The sequence below is a fragment of the Psittacula echo genome (assembly GCF_963264785.1).
Source record: "Psittacula echo genome assembly, chromosome: 1".
Classification (NCBI taxonomy): domain Eukaryota; kingdom Metazoa; phylum Chordata; class Aves; order Psittaciformes; family Psittacidae; genus Psittacula; species Psittacula echo.
The window spans coordinates 13,320,937-13,338,809 of record NC_137735.1 but is presented as its reverse complement, the minus strand read 5'-3'; the positions used below and the strand labels follow the sequence as shown (position 1 = coordinate 13,338,809).

The following is a 17,873-nucleotide window of genomic DNA, read 5'->3' as shown; positions in this document are numbered from 1 at the left end:
TCAGCCAAGACTGGTAATATTAGAGCGACCACCAGGAGGTGCCACGATGCGGTGGCCAGTGCGGCGTGGGTTGTTGTCATCTATCTGAGCTCCTGCAACCACAGAAAACGAGGACACAAAGCTATGAAAAGGAACAAACCATCAGCAGTGTTTTCACCTGTCTAGTTCCAGCTGTGCTTCCTTCACACCACCATCAGCTGGTATCTGTTGAGCCAGATCCCTGACCGAAGTGCTACACAAACCTCCAAAACACGTTTCTGTTCTTAGCTCCAGTTGTTTCTGATGAGAAGTATAGGATTAAGTGTTTAGGGTCAGATTGATGCTCACCCCACATGGGGAATTGCTTTCCACCAACTTGAAGAAGAGCCCATGTAAAGGTGACACCCTACAGACTGGGTTCCCTTCGCAAGATCCAACCCTGATAGAAAACACTGTTGTAACTACAAAAATCCCCTAAATCATACATGTTCAGAGCAGAGTTCTGAAACCTGCCTCACTGTTTTAGAATACTTGTCCCCTCTGAGTCCATGGGTCAACAGTGCAGTAAATCTGGTGTCAGCAATCATAAACCCGTGAGGAAAGGAGCACTGAGCTGTTGCAAACACACACCCACTTCAAACTGCATTTTGAAATGTTGAAAGGTCAAGCTTAAGGTGACAGCAAGCTTTCTGCCAGGCTGAATATTGTCTGATCACATTCAGCAATGTAAGACTACTATAAAAGTGTAGCATCATTTTAAATGCTATCGTAGCCTGTGGTTCTGCTTCATTTCATAAGAACACAGTAACGTGCATTTAATTTGGATCAAATTCATACCACTGGATGCCTTGGTAGTACCGAGAGCCAGCAGTGGACTGTGAATCCAGAGCTTCAGATGTTTATGAAAATCCCACTTATCAGTGATTATTATGAGAAGTTAAATTTCTAAGCACTTTTTTTGCTTTATATAGCTTCACATCTCCCTATATGCTCACAATGGCCCCAGGTGTATGGGCAAAAATACACTTCAGCTCACTATAAGGGTGATAAAATATTTGCTCTCCTTGGGCTTTCTTCCAGGAGTTCCATTTAGTTTCTAAAGACAGGATCTGTCAGGGAGAAAAACACCATCAGCTCCCACAGGGGAGAAAATCCAGTGACTTTCATAACATCATAAGCCACTTATTTACCAATTGGTCTTTAGACTTTTGAAGGATCAGCATTTGACACACTTGTAATTGTCTTCAGATGACAAGAATTATTTCCAACAACCCCAAAGGATGATTTTCCAGTCTATTTCTTGTGTACCATGGAAAATGTTTTCGGCTCCAAGAGCAAAGAGGACAAGAAATACTCTAATCTGCATATGAATAGCTTCTGCACATGGTTTGCTGATCATGGACAAGGACAGTTGAGGTTTCCACATCCAGCAGCTTGTGGTGATGCAGCAAGAAAGACACCTGAGGTGTCTGAGCCACACGGATTACACCAGACCCAAGCCCCATCAGCTGTACATAACATCAAGGGGCCTCAGTCACATCAACCAGAGACCTCAGCTAAATGCCATGGGCCAGGTAAATAATAATAAAAGACTGCATGAAGAAAAACTTTAGATTGAAAACATTTTTAATATTTGGCAATTTGTAAAATATTCCTAGGGAAAGAATGTATAAAAACATATATATATATACACACACACAAGTAAGTATATGCATGGTATGTGAGTATAGAGAATACTTTCGTAAGTGATTAAAGAATGATGATCAGGGGACTGGAGCACCTCCCGTATGAAGAGAGGCTGAGAAAGTTGGGGCTGTTCAAACTGGAGAAGAGAAGGCTGCGTGGAGACCTCATAGCAGCCTTCCAGTACCTGAAGGGGGCCTACAAGGATGCTGGGGATGGACTCTTCATCAGGGACTGCAGTGACAGGACAAGGGGTAACGGGTTCAAACTTAAACAGGGGAAGTTTAGATTGGATATAAGGGAGAAATTCTTTACTGGGAGGGCGGTGAGGCACTGGAATGGGTTGCCCAGGGAGGCTGTGAATGCTCTTTCTCTGGCAGTGCTCAAGGCCAGGTTGGACAGAGCCTTGGGTGGCATGGTTTAGTGTGAGGTGTCCCTGCCCATGGCAGGGGGGGTTGGAACTTGATGATCTTAAGGTCCTTTCCAACCCTAACTATTCTATGATTCTAAGTAATTATAATTGAAATTTATCACCAATAATCCATACTCACAGCTTTAAAACATTTCTGATGAGTCAGACTGACTTACCTGATAAGCTAAAATTGGATTGATGGAGGTTTCTGATTGGTGGAGGCTGGTTTTTGGCAGGGGAGCATTTAGTTGAAGGTGCAGGAGTTGCATATTTTGGCGTAGCTGGGATTTCATACACAGGCCCATCATACATTCCTCTGGAGACTCCTTGCAGTCCTCCCACCTAGATCAAGAGGAAGACAAAAAAAAACCAGATCCTGAATGCTCTGATAATGCTCCCTAATGAGCATAGAGCTATATTCTGAATTAAAAACACATGTATATTCTCATCAAGGCTACAGTCTGTTTTATATAAAAAAGAAATTACAAACCTTCCTCTCTCCATTTTTATATATATATATACATATAAATTATGAGGGGAAGATCCTTACCAGGTTCTCTTCACAGTCAATGGTGAGAAATGGAATTCAAAAGAATAGCAGGGGCTGACCCAAGATGTTTATTTTAACTAAGATCAGTCACCAACACCTCTTCTCTCTCCATTCAGAGGCTCATCAGCAGGGTTGGTTCAGCTGCCAAATCTCACTTAGGTTGTTGCAAGACAGATATCCACTATACTGACTGCAGCAGTTTCACTCCTACCTGTATTTTCTCTGCTCCTTCCCTTCAGATGCCTCTTTATTAGAACTCATTGACAAGTGGTGAGAGCTTTTTAATTAAAATTTCAAAAGTTTCTGGGTTTTGCCATCAACTAGAAAAGCCATTATATGCTAGAATGTGGCATGGGACTGTTTGTCAATAGAGTACCTATCATTTGAGTTCTGATTTCAGTTTGAGGTCTCTAGATTTTATCCCTGTACAGTTCCTATATGGAATATGAGATAAGACAACTGAAACAGCCTCACTGGCCTTAAAAGCACAGGAATATAGGAAATAATATATTAAACACAGTTCCAATTTTCAGGAAGAGCCTGAAGCCATTGAATCACAGAACCCAAAGCTCATCAAAAAGATCAGAAATCTGTGGTGGTTCTTGATTCAGATTAGGTAAGATTATTGTTTCAGAGCCATTTCTGCAACAGGTTAACAGTGAAATTAAAATACCCTGTAGAAGACACTATGCACAGGGGTTTGATCCAGCTCTTACAGAAAACAATGCATTTTCCTTGCTTTCGGTAACAGGGATATCAGGCTTAGAAGAACCATCATCTCACAGGCTGAGCCAAAACTAATGCCCAGAAGAGAGCAGCTGCCAGTCACAGCAATGAATCCATCTTTCAGGGACCCACAAAGGCAGGAATTTATGCTGCTATTCCTGTTCCAGGGATAAATTTATCCTGCTATCTTCTGGTTGCAGCTTTGCATCCCCTTGTTTGACATGTTTTTTCGATATTCCTTTGTCATGCACTGACATACTCATATTGTGGTTATGAGCATCACTGGTTTTATTCTAAATATTACCAATCGATAAGATTTGATAGTGGGAAAATAAACATGGACATGAATCTGCTCTCCCTTCCTCTCGGCAGGCGGCAGAGGGAGCTACAAGAGCAAAAATACCAGTTGCATCTGCATCCTTTTCCACACCTTTCCTAAGTATCAAAGGTCTCTCCCAAATTCCAGGCCTGCTTGCAAGGCTCAGTTTATTTAGCCTAGCTACTTTTGTGCAAACTCCTGTTATCAGACACCACTCTCTGATACTTGTTTCTCAAGTGCTGCTTTCAGCATTTGAATGACGCTGCCACTGATTCATACAGCACTCCCATGTGCTAAACCCTTGAGAGGTGAGTGTGAAGAGAAGGCCCATGACATCTAAGTGGATAATGTAAAACGAGTGCAGGACTGATTGGCATTTTGCAAAACTTTTGCAGGTGCATTTGATTTAACAGTGCTTTGTCTCATTAGAAGTGCAGACCTTTTGTATCCCACAGCTTGACCCAATTTGTATAACAAATGACGGAAGATAAAACCTGCTTGGAGACTTAATTTCAGCTGCCATCCTCACAGCCTACATGCTTTGTTGAAGAAAATAGGAGTTTTAGTCAACTTGTCTTGTTACCTGCACTCACACAGTAACTTTCTTACTCAGTGGCAACAAGCAGTTTCCAAATAACCCCAAATTAGTGCCAAGATAACTGGTTGTCAACAGAGGAGCACTGACATAATGCAAAACCTGAAGTGATCCAGTCCTAATCTTGGTCATTTCCCAAGCTTTTTATTAAGCACAAGAGAATAATTTTCTGAGCTGCAAATGCTGCTAATACTCAGCAAACACACTAACAACAGTTCAGATGCCAAATAAAATAAGCATCGCTGGCTCACATGTTTTTCTCCTCTGCGGCGAGGCAGTTCACTATGTGAAGCTTAGTAAAAATGTACAATTCTGTTTTCCTTCTGGCTAACCCTCCTCCCAAAGAAGCTTTATCTTTTTCCTGAATGTTAATTAAAAGTAAGTTCTATCACTGTTCCACCTCCCCTCAAAAGCCTGCATAGCTGGACATAAGGCAATTATGCCTAACTAGCAATTATATGCTTTACCCACTGAAGCTCATGGTGTTCAGTTACATCAGTTCACACTTGCAAAGGAAGCAATTTTGTGATCGTGTTTTGAACAAGTCATATATATTCCATTGATATGGACTCGTATTAGCACAATAGTATTAAAATACATGTGCTACTGTGGTTCCAAGAGGGTATGACAGGAAAGAAGATTAAATAATATCTGATGTTACCTTATTCCTGATTTTGATGCGCTGGTAAAGATATTCAGGGAAAGGTTTGCGAGGGATGAAGCGGCCCATTCCCTTATTTACATGCAGGTTTCCATCTTCAAACACAATCTTCCCCTGGCTTATGACCACAAGTGGGGCACCGTGGCACTCCATTCCTTCAAAGATGTTGTACTCAACAGCCTGAGGATCAACCAACATATTCACTGCAAGTTCGGTACAGCATCTCTGTAATTAGTAACTTATAACCCATATTTGTAGTCACAGTTTTAGACAACTGGCATTAAGGTGTGCATAAAATTGCTTTGTCTGGAGGAAAAACAGTGCATTTAGATATAAAACTATTTTAAACAATCTCTCTGATCAGACTTCCCTGGATCAGACTTTTCCTTTCCACTTCCCACTTTCTACCAAGGCTTTATCTCATTTGTTTTTAAGGACTTTCCATATTTACCTAGAGCCTCTAGAAGTACAACAGCCTTAATAAGAGGAAAATTGTGACTCAGCTGCCAGATACCCAGAGGACATGGTCCCACCATGCATCTGCTGTGACTCTGTAAGGGAATTTCAAGGAGCCAGCACACATATTTCTGCCTGAAAAAGCCCAGAAAGGACCAGAAAAGTCTGAATCTAAATAGGAATGATCTGTCAAAGAACAGGTAATTACTGCTTTCTTGAAAATACAGAGTCACACAATGATTTGGATTGGAAACAACCTTAAGCTCATCTAGTTCCAACCCCCTGCCATGGGCAGGGATGCCTCACACTAGGCCACATTGCTCTGTCCCCTGGCCTTGAACACTTCCAGGGACAGGGCAGCCATAACTTCTCTGAGAAACCTGTTCCAGTGTCTCACTACTCTCACAGTAAAAAAATCTTCCTGATATCTAAATCCACCTTCTTTCAATTTATAGCCATTCCTCATAGTCCTACAGTCCTTGTTGCAAGGAAAGGAGTAGATGATTCTCATTCAATTTATTATTGCCAAGTAAATATTTCCTACAACAGGCTCAATAATTGCAAAGGAGAAGGTAAACATCAAGGATCTGAAGTAGGTAAATACCAGGTTTGCAACTGAGCATAACCACATGATTTTTCTGGGCATGATTTTTCAATGCACTGCCTGCCCAGCAGGTATTTGTTACTACCTTACGCTACAGTAACAGCTACTACAGAGCACTGTTAGTCCATTCCTGTGCAACCAGGAATGCATCTTCAATGTAATTCAAGTGTAGTCCCTCTTTTTTCAAGTTGAAAAGATCAGGAACACCTCGTTAGTGGCAATGACAAATAAGAACTGGAAGAAAGCAAGAGTGATGGCCATCTGTAAAAGAACAGGTATAGGGGAAGGACCTGGGATGCCTGAGCACTAGGACACGTTTCTCAGGGAGGTTGTAGAGTCTCCCTCCTTAGACAATTGAAAAACTGTCTGGATATGGCCCTTCACAGCTGCTGTAGGTAGCCTTGCTGGAGCAGGAGGTTTGGACCAGATGACTACCCGAGGTGCCTTCCAACATCAACCATTCTGTGATTCTGTAAGGTGCGTGCACATCCCTGAGTTTAATGTCCATGGAGCCAAGGGGAAAGAGTAATTAAACAGATTCATGCCAGCTCCTTGAATAAAACAAGAGGAGAACAAGCCAAATTGCAAATACCAACCAAAAACCAAATCATGTCAAAACAGTCTTTTTCCTTCCTCTAACAGGTTAACAGCCTCCTGAGCAAAGGAAAACACTAATCACAACTATTTGATTTGTCTAGAAAAGCTTTTGGCAACGTTGGACACAACATTATAAACAAGTACAGAAGCATGAGCCAGACAGAAGCAGTACAGGGTAATGCCAAAGTGCCAGTAGTCATTACTAACACACTACCAACATAACTGTCTTGAGCACAGTCTCACATACGTTTTCCCTTTGTTGGCTTTTTGTTGTTTTGGTTATTTTTTCCCCCAGTTTTTGCCCTCATGATCCGGGTAACAGCTGAATAATGTTTATCAGATGTACACCAAAACAGAAGAAACAGTAAGCATAGTAGAGGACAATATCTGAAAACAGATTTACAACTTTTCAACCTGTGGAATCATGGGCTGAAAGGTCCCACTTGGTTACAGGAGTCTATCACCTTTGTAACTCACAATTTCTTATAGCTAGAACTGTTTCATATGTATCCAAATATATATTTATATTCCTTTGTATATATTTGTGAGCATACAGAGAAACAGAAATTGAATCACCTGAATTTACTTTTTAAGGGTTTCTAAAGATTTCGCTTTTTTAATATAAAGCACATCACTGGATTTCCAGTAAAACTTTTGGAAGTACTCCCCAATACAAAATACCAAAGCACTGCACAGTAAGATAATAACTTTGAGATAGGCAACACATAGTATAAAACCTGTTGCAGTTAAAATTGAAGCAACTGTTGAGTTACTGGTACTCTGCGCTAAGGGTAGAGCAGTATGCAGCAAAGCTTGGGAATTAAATAGAAAATCCCAGCCCTGAGGCTGATCAGAGCTGTATTCTCAAAATATTTAATCATCTCTCATAGTTTATAATACTGTTGATTTAATCATGCAATTTATAACATCAGGTTCTTTTCAGGTAAGCAAAAAAGATGTGAGCTGGTTGTAAATTTATCATCACAGCTTTACTAACCTCAGCTGCAGAGCAGCTGATTCACACCTAGTACCAAGCCACAAGCATGCAAAACACAGTGCAATGCTATGTGCAAAGAAAAAGAAATCCTTCCTGATCCCAGTGCTTCCAATGCAAGAATTCCATGCTTTCATTTCCTGAAATATTTACCCATTCCAGAACAGAAGCAGGTAGCTACCCCACTTCTCTATATCCCATGCATATGTTGTTCACATGAGTTAGATCAACAGCTGAAAAGCAACAGTGGCATTTCTTTTTTCTTGCTGGTTTTCCCTTCCTCCTTACCGATTTATGGCTTTTAGCTGTTATAGTCTTCACCTTATCAGGGTCCCAAATAACAACATCAGCATCCGATCCTACAGCAATCCGGCCTTTTCTTGGATACAGATTAAAGATTTTGGCAGCATTGGTGCTGGTGACAGCTACAAACTGGCTCTCGTCCATCTTGCCTGTGGCCTAAAAAAAATGTGATGAGTAAAAAACTCAGAGTCTTGAACAGTCAAGGAGATACTGGAAAGCATGTATTTCACATATATGATGATGCCACATGAAACGGGTTTTATCAAGCGGGGCTTTATACAAGGCACATTACTTGACAGTTTCAAATAAAGGAATGTGTTACTCCTGGCATCCCAAAGAACAGCCAGGAAAGCCTTAATGCAGACGATACCACCAAGTTGCTCAGTTAGCTAAGGTCCCTTTCTCTACACACTGATGGGTGTGTTTTGTTGCTAGTCCTAGTAATTTTCATTTAAATGTTTTAATCATCGTTTTAAACAGAGAAACACATATGGGTATTATGAGATTAAATAAAAGATCAAGATTCAGACCCTTTTAGAAACATTTCTTGCAAATTAAGTCCATCCTACTATCAGTATTACCAAACCCATACATGTAAGTAACACAACCCAGTCCTTGCCTGGAGAAATGCCACCAACAATTGAACTTCTTACACAGTGATGGCTTAATAGCAGCTGTACATAACAGCATTTTGATTTCTCAGTAGAATATTTTGGGATGTCTTTCCTGGCAATAAGCAAGAATAAAGAAGAACAGTGCCAAACTTTTTAATCTTAAACAAACGCTTCTTTCCTGCCTGGTAGAACATCAGATCAGCAAAATATAATCTACTTAGTGGTGTAGGACCGAATGTTACATCTGTAAATCCCATGTTGAAGCCCTCTCTGCAGCTCCTTCCTTTTGTGGGAGTAACAAAGGAGAAATATCACTAGCTGGCTGCATTTTGCTTGCTTCCCTGCTTTGCTCCTCTATCTGAAGCTGCTTCTATGGTTGGAATCTCAATAGCTGAGGAAAGTGGTTATTAAACACAGTCTGGGAGAAGTGCTCATGACAGCATTGTAAATATCACCACTTCCCAGTTTGCAATATGCGCTAGAGTGCAATGCAATGTAAGGTAATGAGTGCATGTGTATGTGTGTGTGTGTGTGTGTGCATGGGTGTGTATGTGAAGACAGACAATGGAGGGAGAACATCATTAGATGTTAGGATCCATGGAACCATCAAAAAATTGCTAACTTATACCAGCATCCCACTGCATAATATGCCAGCATGAATTACATGCAATGTTCTCCTTCAAAGTACTTTATCGCCTAGCCTCGGGCTTGGCTGCCCTCCATTTGTACTTTCGTGAAAATGATGAGACACTTCCCGAATTCAAACACTCCATTCATCACATTTATATGGGGCTCACTTGAAAGTCATTAAACTGCTCCAGATTCAACATCTCTGAGAAACATCCACTCTGACACAGCCAGAAAATTGAGCAGTGAAGTCTGTGAAGCCTCGGGTCTAATAAAACATGATGGTGTTGCAGTGTCAGAAGTGAAACGCAGCCTTGAGTGTTTGTGGTAGAGAAAGACTTGAGGTTTTGAAATAAACAATTCACCTTGTAGTAGCGCTCTCTCAGGGAATTCTCAGAAACGCATTAGAAAGTCACTTAAGTACTGGCCAAGAGTCTCCTGGCTTTCATTATTCAGCCCACACTCAATTTCTTTTTAGTCCACAGAAGTAAGCAATTACTTACTACAGCCTTGTCCCAGACAACAGTCATTCTCTCCTCAATTCCATTGACCCCTTCAGGAATCATAGTGAAGTTGTCCTTTCCAATGGCTTTCTGGGCAGTGCTATATGGGCAATGTCCACTTCCCGTCACCTGCAGGTCCCCACTGTGGAGGTAACACACAGACGCTTAAACCAGGCATCAACAAGGTTACCTTGCTCTCAGACTAGCTGTGAATGGACCTTTCAAGCCCATACACCAAAGGCATATGCTGTAAATCATGTCAGCAGCCTTTACATGTTGGCTACAGATCACTGAATAGTGACAACGGCGTTGGGCATCTCCACTTTCCCCCAGGAGCACCCTGAACTCCCAGATTACAGCCTCTTTTGGTTTCAGGCTGCTTATCGACAGAGATCAGGCACAAGCCCACTAACCAGGACAGCGGATTAATCTAGGATTAAGGAAATGATCAGAAGCTTGTATGAAATCTCTGCCACTCTCAAGATAAATTAATTCACAACCATGTTGACAAAATAATGGCAAATTTTACAGTGCAAATTCATAAGGATCGAGCTTGTTCTCCTGAATTTCTCCTCTGCACATACATTTTTCTTGAGGTTCTTACATGAATATTTCTTGTCTGACCTTCCAAACCAGAATCATGAAAGTTTTTTATCAGGTAGTCTTACAATTAAATAAAGCAAGGCATAGTGCAAGTCAAACATGTACTCTGGATTTATCTGACTTAAAGGTCTTACACAGAAAAAGGTATGGAGTAAAAAATAAAAAGAACTGACAAATAATAATGGTTTTGTTTAAGAAGTGATTTTTTTCAGCCTGAAGAAAAAATTTTTGCAGAGAGCAGAACTGGATCACAGCTGCTCCCAGAAACAAAGGGCAAGAAAATAACTCACATGCAGAACCTTGCAAAAATAGAAAGACAAAAAAGCAGATAGGTTCTTCAATATCCACAGCAAACAGATATTTTTAGGTCTTGATCAAGCTTACAGGAGTCAAGCGCATTAAAACACACTATGATTTCTCTTCCAACAATCCAAAATGTGATGTCCCCAAGAGCCTGTCATCCTTTTCTTTAACTGATTATGTAAGTCCCAGTTCTGAAGCATCTGAATGATTCTGGTCTGCACATTTAGTTTCCAGCAAGCTAACAAATAGCCAAGTACAGAGGAAAAAAGGGTCACACATCAGCAATTCTAATGCAATTTTCAGGGCTGCCAGCCCTAATGATTGCTGACAGTCAGAGAAGAACCTTTGGCCTCTTTTCTGGTTCTTTACCATGCTCACATCCATCCATCCAGTTTTTAGCAGATGCCAAACCCATGTAGTCAATAGTGAAAAGTCAGCTATGTTTTAGCTACTCCTGATTATTAATGACTGTCTGGTGTTACCCCACAGGACTAAACCAAACCCATCAGTTAAGCATTCATTTATTCTAACACAACAATCAAGTCAGAAGATTGCAATTTCATTTCTTCCTTTTCGTTGCTCATCTGCCAGCTAACCTTCTGTGGCTTACCCTCTCCCTGTTTCCTGCACTCAGATGAATAGAGCCATGAAAACATGAATGTCACAGCCAGGCACTCTATCACTTCCATGCAGTTATGTTGCACTTCTTGTACCATACTATTAATGCCCACACCTGAAAGATACAAAGAAGTTGCTTCTTCTGAACTTTGCTTTCCCTCTCCTCTGACATTCAATGACATTGAATGCCATGCACTGCACTCCCCAGTCTAATCAATAGAAGGCTTCTGAAGCTGAAGAATGTAACTGAAGAGCTGCCCAACACCTCCTGGCTAACCACATGGGCACTCCTGCTGCCTAGATATACTCTAGTGTCAAATGGGGGGTGAGCATAAGTTCAGAACTGAAAAGCTGAAAAACAAAAAAGGGATCACCATGGAAAACATCTCCAAAACAGAGAGTGGTAGGAATTAACAGATCTGTATCTTTATATGCCGCATCAATATGCCATCATCTTAGTCTTCACCATAAACAAAGCTTTTATAGCAGGTTACATCTTCCATGACGCACCAAGATCTCACATCTCTAGTTCAGAAGAGATGGCATATTACAGTGGCAATAACACAGCAGTACAGCATGGAGGATGACAGGTACCACAGGTGCATGGCCCGCTGTCCTGGTTTCAGCTTAGATAGTTATATTTCTTCCTAGCAGCTGGTGCAGTGCTGTGTTTTGGCTTCAGTCTGGGAACAATGCTGATAACACACCAATGGTTTAGTTCTTGCTGTGCAGCATTTACCCTGATCAAGGACTTTCCAATCTTGTGCTCTGCCAGTGAGGAGGGGCACAAGAAGCCGTGAGGGAGCAGAGACAGGACACCTGACCCAAATTAGCCAAAGGGGATTTCATACCACAGCACGTCATGCCCAGGATAGAAACTGGGGGGAGTCACCCAGAAGGGACCAGTCATGGCTCGAGTCGGGCTGTGTATCGTTCAGCGGGTAGTGAGCAATTGTGAATCATGTGCATCATGGGGTTTATTCCTCTCTCTTTGTTAGTCCCCTTTTCATTACTGCTGCTATTACTAGTATTATTGTTGTTGTTATCATTATTAATATCATTATATTTATCTCTACTTCAATTATTAAACTGTTCTCATCTCAACCCATAGGTTTTACCTTCTTCCAGTTCTCCTCCCCATCCCACCAGGGTCAGGGGTAGGGGGTGAGCAAGTTTAGTGGTACTTACTTGCCTGCTGGGGTTAAGCCATAACACTCACAGATGAAACAAGAGCATCAATCTCATGAGGCAAATCCATTCTGCAAACCAACCCCTTGAGACATGCTGAATCTTTACACACTCAGCTTTTCAGTGAAAAATCAACATTTTCTGTGCAAAACAGCACAAACACTAGGCTGCGTACTTGCAGAGGAAGAATGTTGTAAGGATCTTTTAATGAATGTAAAACACTTGTCTCCTAATGAACAGCGCAATATAAAAGTGGAATACTGTCTTTACCATCATCCTTGCATAAAAGTCCCCACAAATGCAGAGCAGACTGATAGAATATACAGTTCTTTTTTTAGTTTCACTGTATAAAGTATTAAAACTGAAAGCAGGCTAAGCTGCTGCCATTTAAGATCTAGGACTTTAAGCCACTAGGAAAAAAAAAGCCATTTTTGCATGCTTGGAGGATAATGAACACTTCTGTGACCCCTCAGTTTGTCTTTCTGATGTTAATTCTAAAAAAGTCATTATTTGGATTCCAGTTCTAAAAATTCTCTTGCTATTTTAGCTAATCTGTTTTGATCCACATACTATTATTTTGGGACTCTTCTAGAAAACACATAGTCTGAGAGAGTACGGAGCCAAACATTTTGATACACGTTCACATGTGCTGGCTAAGAGCCTTACCCTCACACAGTGAGCTTCACTCCTGACAGTGCTGATAGCGACGGATCAGACCAGAAAAGTAATTTTTCTTCCTTGTCCTTATTTTAAGGAGCAGAAGGTTCAATTATGGAACATCTCTTCTCCCATCAGACTGTCACAACAGAACAAATTCCTGCATATCCTTACCAGAATCACACGTTAACTCAGAGCTCAGCTATGCTTTCATTAGCAGTGTTATCCATGCAGGATCACTGGGGCAGCTGAGTTAAAACCTGGGTTTGGAGACCTCCTGACCCACCATGTGCAAGGAGAGATGTGTGCATATTGCATCAGTGGCACTGACTGATGGCAGCTTCCCATCACACAGATGTGCCCATCTGCCTAAAGGGCAGCTCTGCCCAAGCAGGGTCCTTATGTTACCAGCCACGCTGGCACTGCCAGCCATACAGCCTGCCAGTCAGTCATGTGCAAAACTAACCTCGGGGGGAAAGGTATTCTGAAGACCAACAAGTTACTTAGATTCTACTGCTCTGTCTAGAGTAGTGGAAACCCTAGAAAGGGGACGCATCAGGTGAGATGGATGCCATCATATGGCATTAAATAAGGTTTCAAACAGTAAGTTTAGTTCCTTACTCCAGCACTAGTAATCTGTCCTGGTGGGACTTTAGCTGTGAATTTCCATATCATTTCAAAGCAGATGTCTTTTTCTTAAGCTCAAGGAGACCCACAGTTGGCTATAGGCAGAAAATACTTCCAGGGATGGGTTTATGGTCTGGATTGATGGCAAGGCATTGCTGATACCTTCTTTTCAATACGAGAACGACATCTCTCCCTCTACTGTGCACATTCTTTTCATCTCACTAGTGACAACCCTAAACATGGGGCTATAACCATCCCTGGTTTTCTATGTCCTTTCTCTGCTGTTTCATGTATGAGTACATCTAAAGGAAACTGAGCTGATCCCTAGATGCTTCATCCCATATGGCTTTTGCACTTGCTTGCCCATCAGCCTGCAAAAAAATGAGGTCTTACCATGCTAAGAGTGAATTTAAGTGATCTGGAGTAGTAGGATCAGGGCTCAGAGGTGGAGAGGTCACGAAAGCTGCAGCCTTAGCCCAGTTTTTGCTCCAGTAATGTGTCCCATCTGTCCCCAGGCTGGCAGTGATTGGCTCTCCAAAAACAAGGGGACCTTGGGGAAAGCAAGGATATACAGGAACTGATTAGAATCCACTCTCTCTTCACCACATTACACTGCTTGCTGCCTGCAGCCATGTATAATTTAAACATTGCTACACAGCCAGTGTAGCTCCCAGAAAATTAAGCAGCCCTGGTTTGTCTGTATGATAAAATATTAATCAGGAGTCTTTCTGAGCTACACATGCTTTTGATCAGCATATTTACAAAGCTCCCTTTCTAATCCAGAAGGAGACAGTTCAGATCTGGTTTTAATTTGTACTGGTTTAATCACAGCCATGTTCACTCTGTTGCTCCAATTCGAAGCACGTTTAGGTGGAGGATGGGCTCCAGCATATAGATGCCTTTTTACTACTTCCAGGTTGGGCACAGCACCAGCAGAGAGCAGCATACGATCCCCAGCACCATACTCCAAGTCTCCAAGAATACAGATTTCAAGATGATATTTTGCTCTTTGGCTTTTCCATACTGTTCACACACTTTGTAGCACCAACCAGCACAACAGAACTGACTCGCAAATGCAGCTTCCACAGCATCTGCCTCCAGGCTCACAAGTCCCTTTTGGGTGCTTTGTAACCTGGATCCCTCCCTGTCCCAGAAAGCAGTGTCCACCCTTGGTGCACACCTGATGGGGTCAGCCTCCAGCAGCAGGGCCAGGAGTGAGTACCAGGCACTTCTATCAGCAAGTTCACTGCCCAAGCCACCCCTCAGAGGATAACACCCTGAAATACTGCCAGAAGGCACAGAGAATGTGCCAGACCCTGTTAGGAATAAAATATCTCCCTCCCATGAACAGAGTGACATCAGTCTTAGGGAAAAACAAAAGGGAAAAGAAGGATAAAGAAGAGTTACAACACAATTTCAAGGGAACAGTTTGGGGGGAGAGTTTGTCAACTGAAAAAATGTAGGATTTCTCTTCATGTTCCCCAGCTATAAATGTTTTGGGTCTGTGACGGTGTTACCATTCTTTGGTAACCTCTCCCTCTAGCTTGTGATTTGGGTCAAGATGCACGGGTTTTTCCACTGAGCTTCTATTCAACAACAACAAAAAAATGAGTTCTGCAAGAAAATGAAATCTCTCACCTTTCTTTCTGGCCAATGCAATGATATCAGCTGCACTCTTGCTCATCACCTTGGTGATGTACACTGGGCAGTTTATTCGGCTGGCAATGGTGATGGCACGGAAAACTGCTTCTGCTTCAAGCTGAGGAAAGCAAGGAGGGAAAAGTTAACTGCAAAAGCAGACTAAAGGAAAAATGAACTGGAGCACTGAGACATACTGCTCACTGTTTAGCAACAACTCTTCAGAGGTCAATTCTGCTTTTTCCATAGAGAGGGATGCAGTGTTGGGAAACAGGGAGCTAATCCAGACTTTGGATGCTTTACATGAGGAAACCACAGCCAGGCTGTACTCACTAATGGGGTATAGCTGCCTGCCACAAATACAGCTCCCTGGCTCCCTGCACCCCAGGAAAGGTCACATCCAAGCAGCTGACAGGGTTGCTCCTTACCTCCTTTGCACCTTTCTGCTTGCACCTTCTGCACCACCCTGCAGTTGGAAGGAGAATGAAGCAAGGAAACATTGACCCAGCTCGGAGAAAACCTCTAAACAATGCTCAGCAGCTTTACCCTATGCAATCGTTACATGAGGATAAGATGACAGTGAATGTAAAGTATTCTCAATCAGCAACTTCAGCACTATGGACTGAATTTAGCCCATAATCCATAGAAGCCTTTGAAGCATCGCCCAGTAAGTCCCCTCCGTCAGCAAGCACAAAGGCAACCTCCACTCAGGGAGCTATCCAGGACATAAGCACGCAAAGCAGTCATCTTCAGACAGAGGAGCAGTGTTTCCCAGCAGCCCTGGAGATTCCTTTCTGCAGTCATCAGCTTTATGCCTCCTTCCCAGATGCACTCTCAGTATTAGCATTTTAACACCTAAAACTGTGTTGCCGTTGAAAATACTGACTCCATGGTACAGTAATTTCTCTGAAGTGTTGTGCTAGAAAAGTTGAGCCTTTCCAGTGGCTTAATTCTTCACAGTTTTGTAACACAGTTTTTCTTAAATCATACTGTCACTTCAGGTTCTCCTAGGACTCTTATCACAATGTTTGCAGTATTGCACCCACAGAAGACCAGGGAAGGAGGCAGGACCTCTGTACCCCAGTGTTGGGGCTGAGGCGGTCAGATGCATGGTGAAAAAACTGCAGAATTCCTTTCTGGAAACTGCAAATGCAGATTTTCCTTAGTCCCTTGGTCTTATTAAAACGAAAACAACTCCATTCTTTTAGAATAACTTAAGTGGAAGTTAAACAACAAAATGAAAAAGTACATAAACAGTTCAATAGAAGAATGCGACCAATTAAGCTGATTCCTTTTGCCTTGGGGAGAGGTTATATAAAGATCTGCAAACCACCACAATTCCTTCAAGTTTAGCCTCAAATCCCCAGGACCTTTTCTCTTTAGTCTCCAAGGAAAGCAGTCACTTCCCACTACTTGCCTTCCGCCATCTCATAAACAGTCTGAACTGTGTACATTAAGGGACATCCACATGGCTCCACCTTTTCCTTCTCATTAAAGAAACCCTTTCCAGATGCCTGAGATGATCCATGCCAGAGCCTGGGTTTTATTACAAGAGAGTTGTATAAATCAAGCTGCCTCGCAGCATCTTTCCATTCTCACATATATGCATTTCTACAGCCTGCACTTCTACTACTAATATATCTGCCAGCATAAGCATATTTATATGTGGGTGTATTTATATGCATGGTATAGATGTACACTTGCATCTGTAGGAGGTTTTCAGCCCAAGCATTATAATGAATGCAGTTATTCCAAAGCCTAACCCACAAGCTGCACTGCCGTTTTTTACTCTGATAAGCCCATTTTTTTTTTGTCATCACAAATCACATCACAAGGGTCACACTAAAAAACCACATGCACACGCCTGCTTGGGGCAGCAGGAGCTGTGATTCCTGAGGGTACAAGGACAGCATCATTCCTGGACTGAAGAAACGCACTCTTTGCAGCAGTGAAGGGGCATTTTGGGCAAACAAACAAGCTGAAGGGGACCTGGAATTTTCAAGGCTTTGAGTAATACTGGAAGAGGCTGTGGGAGAAGCAGGCTGTTGCCTTCCCCCAAGCACCCATCTATCATCTGCACACACAGAAGCCAAGCTCCGATACTACATGCTTGACAAAATACCTCCATGAATGACAAAATGAGTGAAGTCTCTTACCTCCTCAGGCCTGCTCAGGGCATGTCCTTCAGGTCCAGTGATTCCCATCTCCAGGATACGCTTTTGTTCCTGCAACATAAGAGATAAATGCTGACAGCTGGTCCAGAATGAGACCCTTGGACCAGGCATCCTCTGACGATTAACAGCCATGTTGTCTGACTGCTCCATTTTTGTCTGTGTAAATGCAGCTTCATAAACTTGGTGCTGGGGGAGGAGAACTGACAACACTAGCTCTAAACTTGTCCCGTGCCACCCTGGCATCTGCTCTGCACAGCTAGCACTGTTTGTCTCTGCAGTGTCATAGAGCGCATCTTTGCCCTGAGCTGCCACTGGGATGCACCATTAGAAATCAGCTCTGCCCTCCAGAAAATCTTGACACCAAGACACCACCCCAGGGAACAGACTTCAATCAATCAATACACTAAACAGCAATCAAGGATATTTCCAGCCTGCGATTCTT

At 42.3% G+C, this 17,873-nt stretch overlaps 1 protein-coding gene across 2 annotated transcripts in view; it reads right to left on the bottom strand.

The window, feature by feature from the left end:
* Nucleotides 1-17,873, bottom strand: part of CRMP1 (collapsin response mediator protein 1) — a gene marked incomplete at both ends in the record, with an annotated part of 51,661 nt that continues 33,788 nt past the window's right edge. For both annotated transcript variants that reach the window (XM_080627652.1, XM_080627653.1), the window contains 8 exons: nt 1-92; nt 2,251-2,416; nt 4,926-5,105; nt 7,865-8,035; nt 9,624-9,765; nt 14,013-14,169; nt 15,258-15,378; nt 17,414-17,482. In XM_080627652.1, the coding sequence (XP_080483778.1) occupies nt 1-92; nt 2,251-2,416; nt 4,926-5,105; nt 7,865-8,035; nt 9,624-9,765; nt 14,013-14,169; nt 15,258-15,378; nt 17,414-17,482 (1,098 nt within the window). The remainder of the gene's footprint in view (nt 93-2,250; nt 2,417-4,925; nt 5,106-7,864; nt 8,036-9,623; nt 9,766-14,012; nt 14,170-15,257; nt 15,379-17,413; nt 17,483-17,873) is intronic.